This window comes from Ursus maritimus, unplaced genomic scaffold (genome assembly GCF_017311325.1).
Source record: "Ursus maritimus isolate PB19 unplaced genomic scaffold, ASM1731132v1 scaffold_19, whole genome shotgun sequence".
Taxonomy (NCBI): Eukaryota; Metazoa; Chordata; class Mammalia; order Carnivora; family Ursidae; genus Ursus; species Ursus maritimus.
The window spans coordinates 119,441-129,274 of record NW_024424341.1 but is presented as its reverse complement, the minus strand read 5'-3'; the positions used below and the strand labels follow the sequence as shown (position 1 = coordinate 129,274).

Here is a 9,834-nt window from a genome sequence, read left to right as displayed (position 1 = left end):
CTCTGGTGCGTGTGGTGAATTGGGGACAAGCAGGGTTTGTTGACACGCAGACCGATAGCAGGCGTAGGGAAAGCCCAGTCTTCCCCATCCAGTGGGGTCAAATGTCATCTGTTCTGGGGCGGAGTTCTTGGTGCGTGTCACAGGCTAAGTGTGCAGAGGGCCTCAGCTCCATTTCTATGAATGATGGAAGCACATACCTTGTTCTAGGAAGCAGTGAGCACTGAGCCTGGCACACAGAGAACGCTCAGTACATAGAAACGGTGTCATCTAGAGTCCTCACTGTGGAAGGGTTATCTCGTTGACCCAATTCAGTCATCAAGAAACTGGCTGTCCTGCAAGTCACAGGTCCAGCTCCTGGCAGCCTCTTTCACAAGCCAGACCCAAAAAGGGCCCTCACTGCAGCTCCGGACCATTCCCGCGGTCTTCAGCAGAGCCCTCACGGCCCGCCTCCCAAACTACGTCCACGGTCCTGTACACGAACGTTCTTTGCAGAGCTATGATCTACAGTTGTGACCAGGACCTCAAATGGGCCAGGACCCAGAGAACATAAGGCATCTTCTGCTTTAGAAGGTGTCTTTATACGTCATCCACACCCAGTTGCAATTCAGATAGGCTGACAGACTGCAAGTCTACGCCTAAAGACCCCGGAGAGCTGGAGGAACGGTGCGGGACGGCTGGCTGTGGGCCCGGTGCCTGCACGCGCGCGCACACCTCCTTCCACGAGTAACTGCAAAGCTGCTCTTCAGACACTCGAGAGATGAAGCAGGCTTTCCCCCCTTCAGGTGATGCAACAGTATTTTTACCATTTGTATTCTGACAAATTTAGGTTTACAAAACCTGGCAAAGACATTCCCCTTTACTCATCTCCTGGATTCCCTAAATATTGACATTTGCCCCGTTTTCTATATCCTTTCTCCACATACACACATTTCTTTTTCTGCACCTTTTAGTAAGTTGCAGAGATGTTGCCCCTTTGCCTCTAAATACTTGTGTCTGTTCCTCGCAAACAAGGACATCACGTGGCCACAGTTCGATCATCCCTGGAAGTTAGCGCCAACACGAAATCATAGAATCCACAACAAAATTTATTCTGGTTTCGCCATTCAGCTGCTATGTGTATTTAGCTGTCTTTATTCTGGAAGGGTGCATGACATGGACACCTTTAACAAAACACAAGCTAATTGTTATTATTTTTCTAAGATTTTATTTATTTGAGAGAGAGCGGGCATGAACAGGGAACAGCAGAGGCAGAGGGAGCAGACTCCCCCCTGAGCACGGAGCCCGACGCAGGACTCGATCCCAGGACCCTGGGATCACAACCTGAGCTGAAGGCAGACTCTGCACCGACTGAGCCACCTGGGCGCCCCACAAGCTAATTATTTTGAAGGATATACTTCAGGGTAGGTTTTTCTGATAGGATTCAGGCTTTGCACTATGGTGGGAATTCCCTAAGTGATGCCGTGCCTTCAGCGCTTGTCTGTCCCATTCCTGGAGATGCCAGCTTTGATCGACTAGTCTCCTGTGTCCTGACATGTTTCTATCATTCTTTAGGCACTGTGTACCTTTGAGCATAGTAAGCTGTTCTGGCTGCTTTTGCACTTCCCCAGTCCTAGTCCTGAAACCGGCCATTTCTCCAAGGAGCCCTAACACCTGCTGGTGGAGAACGGTGGCCATGCGGTATGCTCATTGTTCCTGGGCTGTCACTGCCTCTAGGTCTTTTCAGCAGACAGAGAGAAAACAGTAGTCCCTACGTCACTATCTGGATCTCCAGAAACATATTAAAAACCACGAGTTCACACAGATACTTACAATTTCAAAGCAACACCACAAGATTCTTTTCCCTTTCATATTTGTAATTCCTTTCCTGACATAAACCCGGCTCCATTATCCATAAATATTTATTTGCCCCACCCTAAGAACACAAAATACCGTCAGCATTGCTAACCTGTGCCTCTGTGAAAAAGGAGCTTACTAACTAGAGGTTAATAGTTGTTTACAGTCCTGTCTTTAGCCTGAGGGTAAATGGACTTGGGTGTTTCTCCCCCTTCAGTGTGCCTACGTAATTCATGTGAAATATGGCTCCATTCATATACTGCCTTTTGGGTTAGCTCCCTATTTTATTTCTGTGCTACACTGACATGATTCCCGAAGTCAGAACTTTACGAAAGGCCAGGGTGCCAGCTGACTCAGGTGGTAGAGCGTGCGACTCTTGATCTCGGGGTTGTGAGTTCAAGTCCCACATTGGGTGTAGAGATTACTTAAAGAGAAAATCTTTTTTTTTTTTTTTTTTTTTTTTAAGATTTTATCCATTATTTGAGAGAGAGAGCCAGAGAGAGAGCGCACAAGTCGGGGAGAGGGGTGGAAGGAGAGGAAGAAGCAGGTTCCCTGCTGAGCAGGGAGCCTGACGCAGGGCCGGATCCCAGGACCCCGGGACCATGACCTGAGCTGAAGGCAGACACTTAACCAACTGAGCCACCCAGGTGCCAGTGAAAATGAAAATCTTAAAAAAAAAAAAACTTTATAAAAGGCCTGTCAGATATCCCCCTGCCCCCCATTCCTTTGCTCCTTTCCACTCCTTCCCCCTACCAGGTAACCAATCTCTTTAGTCACTGGTTTCTCCTTCCTGTGTTTCTTTTGCCAAAGTGAGTAAGATCCATAAATATTTTATTTCCTTCCCCCCTTCTTTCTTCCACAAAAACGGCAGCATACTATTCTCTTGCATGTTGCTTTTTTCAATTCATAGTTTACCCTGGAAGCCGCTCCGCATCAATTCTTCCTCTTTTATTGGTGTCACCATCATTCACATCTAGCTTGTAGTCCACTGTGTCTAATGGCCATTTCATACGTGCACAGGCCTCTGTGGGGGAGTACTCAGGCCGTCTCCTCACTTTTGCAGGTACAAACAAGGGTGCAGCAGATCCGTGCACATGTATTTTCTTCTGTTGGAGGTGTATCTTTAGGGTACAATCCTAAAAGTGGGGTTAAATCAAAAGAAATCTATTTGTTATGAATGTCTAGCACCTGTCCGTAGGGTTGTACCAATTTGCATTCCCATCAGCAATGTACGAGGTGCCTGTTAACGCCAGAGCCTCACCAACAGAATTTTTAGTCACTTTCTGATTATTTGCCAATCTAAGTAGTGAGACATGTTATCTGTATAGCTTTAACTTGCATTTCTCTAATTGTGAATGAGGCTAAACTTTTCATATGCTTCAAGATCTAATTTATTTATTTATGAATTATATCCTTTGTGCATTTTCCTGTTGGATTTTTGGTATTTTTTTCTTCTTAATCCTAAGAGTTCTTCACATACCAGGGATATTACCCCATTATCTGTGAGACGTTGCAAATATTTTCTTCCAGTTTGTCAACTGCTTCTGACCTTGTTTGTCGTGATGTTCCCCCACTGGAAAGGTTCTTTTGTTCCATTTTTATATAGCCAAATTGATTACCTTTTCTTATTTCCTCTGGATTTTAAGTCAGAAAATTTGCCAGCAACCGGGTCAAAGTGGCATTCGTATGGTTTCAATTTTTACTTTTGGAACCCTGATCTGTTTGTTCATTCTTACGTATGCTGTGAGGCATGGATCTAACTTAATCTTTTTCCAAATGATTAACCAGTTGTCTCACACCATTAAAAAAAAAAAAATTCTGGCCTTTTTATCTTATTCCACAGGTCTGACTCTCGTACTGATTTAATACAGTAATTTTATAGTTTGCTTTAATGTGTACAAGAGCTAGTCTCCTCTTTGCAGTATTCTCTTTTTAAAGAAATATTTTCCTGGGTATTCTCGCATGCAGTTATTCAAAGCACATATTTAAGTGAAATTTTAATGACAAAATCTGATACTCTCAAGTGTCAAAATGCAAATACCAGAAACAGTTTCCAGGAATGTAAAGCATCTGCAAGTAGAGAGGCCTGGCTGGGCCTCATCCCTTGAGGTCATCTTGTTGCTTCTGGCTATCCTATGATGAATGTTCGGTTACAAAAATGACCTAAGAGAGTTGCTTTGAGCGTCGCTGTCTCTCCTCATACAGCTCCCTGTAGCAGTTTATTGCATCATTGATTGCTCTTGAAACTTGCACTTTCCACTCGGCGTCAGGGCTGTTACTGGTAAGGACTTGCAAGCCTGCCTCGAAATGTGAGAAGGCTGCTGACAGCTCTCCTGTGGTTAGCTGGCGCAAGGCAGGCGGAACCTCTTCACTCTCCCCCTCTCCCACAGGCTCCTGTTCGAGCTGCATCAGCTCCTCATTTGACAGATCTTCCTCATGGGACCTCAGCAACTGGTCCACGTCAGCTTCTACAGCCTCTTCAAAAGCCACATTCTTGGCAAGGGTCACAATGTTTTGTTGAAGCTGTGCAATGTTATCTGTTTGGGAAACACTCTGGAAATGAACACACTCTGGCCAAATCTTCTTCCACACACTGTTCATGGTTGCTGGTCTGAGCTCCTCCCAAGCTACTGCAACGTTGTCTACAGCGTCCATGATGCTGTAGTTTCTCCAAAACCCCCTGATCGTGGCCGTATCCTCTCCATCTGTTGCTTCTAGGATGTGCTCAAAAGTTCTTTTCACGTAATGAGCTTTGAAGATAGAGGTTATGCCTTGACCCATGGGCTGGATTGAGTCAGCTGCACTGTCATGAAGATATTCCACTCTTACATTATCAGACAGATCACCCAGATTTACTGGGTGGCATGGTGCACTGTCTAGGATGAGCAATGCTTTGTTGGTGAGATGATTCTGGGCACAGTATTTTTCAACGGCAGGGCAAAAAAAGTATATGAACCATTCCTGAAAGATGCTCCTGGTTGCCCACGCCTTTTTGTTTGAGCGCCAAATCACAGGCAAATTGGGCTTGGAGTACCCTTTCAGAGACCTGGGATTTTCCAAGTGGTACACCAGTAAGGGCTTCAACTTAAAGTCCCCGGCTGCATTGCCGCCAAGGAGCAGCATTAAGCGGTCTTTGGAAGGTTTAAAGCCTGGCTCAGCCTTCTCTTCCACAGAAATAAACATTCCTTCAGGCATTCTCTTCCAATAAAGCCCTGTCTCATCTACATTAAAAACCTGCTGAGGGGTGTACTTACCCTCTTCAATGATGCTTCTCAGCACTTCTGGGTACACACCCTTGTTGCCGGGAGCCGTGCCGTCCATGTTGAAGTGAGGTAAAAAATGGCGCTCCTTGAATCTCACAAACCAGCCTTTACTTGCACTAAACTTTTCTGTTTGAGAGCTTCCGCCTCTTTCACGCTGTAGGTCATCAAACAAACTCTTAGCCTTCTCCTGAATAATGGTGACACTCAGGGGCACGTTTCGTTGGCTCTGGTCTTCGAGCCACACATGCAGCAGGCGCTCCATGGTCTCCATGACTGCACTTCGATGGCGAGTCAACCGGGAGGCTCTCAAGGGAGTAGCTATTTGTGAATTCGCTTTGATTTTTTCTTTATTATCTCGGATTGTAGCCACTGTAGAAACAGCGAGGCCTAAGGCCTTTGCGATCTGGCTGAGCTTTTCACCCACTTCAAATCGTCTTAACACTTCCAATTTTATATCAAGCGTAATTGCCTTCCGTTCCCTTTTGGCACCTGGGATGACCGCTGCATTCAGGGGCCTTTTCCCAGGCATCTTTGCCTCCAAAATGTAATAACATCAGCAGTCTCACGTGTGTAAGATGGCCCGCGGCTACTCTATGCTCCCTTGCAAAACTTGGGATAGAAAATGTGGTTGCCAGGAGGCGCAGGCAGGAGACGTGAAAAGGCCGGGGCCCCCTGTCGCGGCAACCGGCTGGTTCCAGCTCGGTTCGAAGGCAGACAGCGTGGACCCCTGGTGTCAGAGAGTCCAATCGCCGGACAGCACACGTGCGGGAACATTAAAGCCGGCGCGGGTTTCTGTGATCCCGGAAACAGGTCCGCGAAGGGGAATAATGCCGCACGGCACACACCGAGTCAGTGCCTTCGCTCGGGACGGACACTGGAAGTAGCAGTCCAGCCGCGTAGGCGGCCTCCAGGGGCACGGGCAGCAGCGGCCGGGAAGGCGGCACGGAGCGGGCGCTGGCGTGCGCACCTTCCGCGAGCCGCTTCCTATGGAGGACCCGGGAAATATGTGTCCTTGGAGATGCCCGACTTAAAATAACTCGATGGTCATAGCACCCGGCCCTCGAGCCGGTCGCTAGGGTTTCTGCGCGCCACGGTCCGGGTAGGGGAAGACAGCGCGCACGTTCAGACCCTTAAAAAGTCAGGTGGTAGGGTCGACACCCACGGAGCCGTCCCGAGCCAGCGCCGTGTCCTTAGTGCGCACGTGCGAGGCCCCCGGAACGCGCGGACCGGCCGGGGGGCGTGGCGCCTGTAGGACGCGTTCGTCCCTGTTGTGCGCCTGCGCGCCCCCGAGCGGCGCGAGGTCGGGGGGCGGGGACTGTCTCGGCCGGTGGCGGCGCCCGGGCCGCTCGCGGTGCCGTGGAGATGCGGCGGTGGCTTAAGAGGCGGCAGGACGGCCAGGACAGGCGTGAGGGCCCCCGCCGGAACAGCCCGGCAGGTGAGCGGGGAGGTTCTGCCCCCCCGGTGTCCGGGGGCGGGGGCTGCGGGCGACGCCGCGGTGACGCCATCCAGCTGCGCCGGCTGTCACGGCGTAGGGGTCAGGGGAACGGAGGAGCCGGGCTTGGCGGGGGCGACCACCGCATCCTCTGCCGGGCGGCCCCCTTGGAAATCTTAAACCCGTCTTGCAGGAGAGCGCTGTTTTATAGAAGAGGAAATGTAAGGCCAGAACTGGCCAGGGGCTTCCCTCACCTTGCAATTCAGGTCCTTCCTGCTCCGGTGCCTTCGCTTTTAAATATTTCTGTGCTGTAAGCCTTTCCTGGGGCTACATACTATGAAATAGAATTCCATGTTTTAAGGTTGTTACATCTATCTTTCTTTCTTTCTCTTATTTATTTATTTGTTTATTTATTTATTTATTTATTTATTTTAGGGGCGCCTGGGTGGCTCAGTCGGTTAAGCGCCTGCTTTCTGCTCGGGTCATGACCGAGTCCCGTGTCCGGGGCTCCCTGCTCGATAGGGAGTCAGCTTCTCCATCTTCCTCTGCTCCCCTGCTCATGCTCTCTCACTCGCTCTTTATCTCAGATAAATAAATAAAATATTTTTAGAAAAGATTTATTTATTTTAGAGCAAGAGCAGGGAGAGAGGCAGAGGGAGAGAGTCTTCAAGGAGACGCCCCGCTGAGCGAGGAGGTTGAGGCAGGGCTCCATCTCAGGACCCATGAGATAACGACCTAGCCGAAACCAAGAGTCGGTTGCTCGGCCACTGAGCCACAGGCCCCCTGTTCTGTTTCTGTATTGATTGGTACATCCCAGGGGGCAGGGATCCCATTGACTTAATCTTTTTCTAATGCACAAATGTGGAGTTTTTGAATTTTGATCCAAGAAAAGTATCGTGGTTTTCAGACAGTAATGAAAGAGGAGGAAGGATTTCATGGATTCATCTGTCCTGTCTCTAGTAATTAACTTTTCCCTTTCATCCCTATTCATTTTGGAGATGGTGCGAGTCAGTTTTGTTTCTAGAAATATCCGTGAAAACAGCGTTTTACCTGTGGCATCTCAGCAGTGCAGAGGGCCGTTGTGGTTAGCACACAGTGGAAGTCAGTCACTGATGTACACACAGCACAAGTGTGTCACAAGTCACAACTTCCGTGGACCTCAGGGAAGTTTCCATTATGAAGGAACTTGGATGATCTTTGAGATTTTTCCCCAGACTGAGTCATTCATCTGTTGAGAATCAACAAGCTGGCTATATCATGGTGAACAGGACAGGCAAGAGCTCTGCCACATGGGCTGCTCTCCTTTATTTGTAGACTGAAGAGGGCATGCAGGAGCTGGAGAAGCAGTCACAATCTCCTTTATAATTCAAAGATGTCCCCTAGCGGTTAACACTCCTCAAGGGAAGCTTATGTTCCAGAGGCTTCCATGCAGTTATTTTCTCATTTGGTGATCTTGCCGCACTGTCCCTGCTGTGTAAGAGGGGGACCAGACAACAAGCAAGTCACGGTGTTTTAGGTGGTTAACTGAGATATGAAGAGAAAGGAAGCAGAGCAAGGGAAGTAGAAAATGAAGAGAAGGGAATGTGAGGGATAAACGCCATGTTATTTTGGGTGAGATAGGTGAGTGGTGAGGGAAGTGAGCCATGGAGTAGAGGCTTGCCAGCAGATGGATAGCCAGTACCGGGTGGGTTTGTTTGTGTGTGAGTCTGAGATACCAGGGTGACCTGATTGATGATCTGACTAGAAGAGGAGGACAGTGGCGCTTTGCCTGTTGAAGGGAGTCTTGCTGTGCCTGATGTCACATCTTGGCTTTGCCTATGCAAAGACCAATTTAAAAAGCTCATCTGAACTTAACAGCAAGAACGGATGGTAGACTGTGTCCCTGAGAGCTGCATCTGACCTAATGTGGTCCCCTAACCCAAATCAGAAAAGCATTAAGTCATGAATTGAAATAAGGGAGTTGGGTGTTTTATCAAGTTTTGGAGGCCTGAATGGCAGAACTTAGCACCTCCAGGGCTGTAGGCCATCCTCACTGCTCTCCGCGGGGCTGTGCTGCAGAAACCCTGGGAGGTTTGGTTTCTCCTCATACACCTCCAGCTCCTGCTTGTCTTACTTCAGGCACTCACCTACCCATCTAAACTCTTCCACCTCTTCAGTGGACATAGTAACACCTGCCTTCTTAGGACGGATGGTGAAGATTGGAGGAGGTGACAGAGGGGCAGCCAGCCGGCCAGCGCACCACCTCTTCTCCTTTGTCTGGATTTCCTGTTACAGTAACATGCCTTCATGACGCCTTCGAGCCTCCATGAGGCTCCATGATTCCTTCTGCATCGGGCTCTGGTCCTGTTCTTGCAGCAGGCGGTTCCATTCATGGTGCAGAAGTTCCAGTGGCCTCATTGCCCTCACTCGCTGCATCTCCTTTCTGAGCTTCCCTGTTTGGATTTCTCCCTCGTTTCCATTTTTTGTGTTTTTTGTGTTTTTTAAAATTTCTCCTTTTTTTTACCCCCAGATTGTATTTATTTGTTTGTTTATTTACTTAGAGAGTGAGTGGAAAGAGGGGCAGAGGCAGAGGGAGAGAGAATCCCAAGCAGACTCCGTCCATACTGAGTGTGGATGTGGGGCTCGATCCCATGACCCTGAGATTATGACCTGAGCCGAAATCAAGAGTCAGGCACTTAACCAACTGAGCCATCCAGGCACCCCTTTCTTGTGCTCTTTTGTTCTAAGGGCTTTTGACCTATAATAGTGAAAAACTTAAGTTGTTCTGCCCTTAACTGATGTTAAATATTGTTAGTTTATGGTAAACAAGTGACATTTTCCTCTTTGAGGATTGAAGAAAATCTGGAAAAGTGCTTGCCTTCTTTGGCCTCACAAAAACGTTAACCTTTGGCTGATCAAAGATAAATTATAGTATCCTTTGGTTTTTAAATTTTACATGACTTAATCTTAGAATCATGTTTGTTTCTGAGGCTATAATGGTTTCAGTGACCAAAATTGCCTCAGGCAAGAAATGGTTATAGAATTGGGGGGGGGGATGTTGGCAGCAATAGCTGTACAAATTCTTTATGCATTTCTGCAGTGAATTTAGCTCCCGTTTATCCTGTTTGAACCCTATTTTAGTGGGACATGTAAGTGGATAAGTAAAGGCAGTAAGCTTATACTTCAGCCCACATCCTGTCCCTTCCCACCTGTAATGCCTGTATGAGAAAATGTCCCATCACATTGCAGAAGAAGCTAATCCTTTCAGCGCCTCCAGGGGATCTGTGTTCAGCCACTGGGTCTTTGGGCCAGACTTAACATCATTTT

General features: G+C 48.2%; 1 protein-coding gene across 1 annotated transcript; it reads right to left on the bottom strand.

Annotated features, from left to right (window-relative positions):
• Positions 1-2,431: 2,431 nt before the first annotated feature.
• On the bottom strand, positions 2,432-6,212 carry CENPBD1 (CENPB DNA-binding domain containing 1). The gene is made up of 2 exons (XM_008702721.2): positions 5,088-6,212; positions 2,432-2,969 (listed from the first exon to the last, which is right to left on the bottom strand). The coding sequence occupies exons 1-2, from the start codon at positions 5,623-5,625 to the stop codon at positions 2,872-2,874; spliced, it is 636 nt and encodes a 211-aa protein (XP_008700943.1). The 5' UTR covers positions 5,626-6,212; the 3' UTR covers positions 2,432-2,871.
• Positions 6,213-9,834: the final 3,622 nt, after the last annotated feature.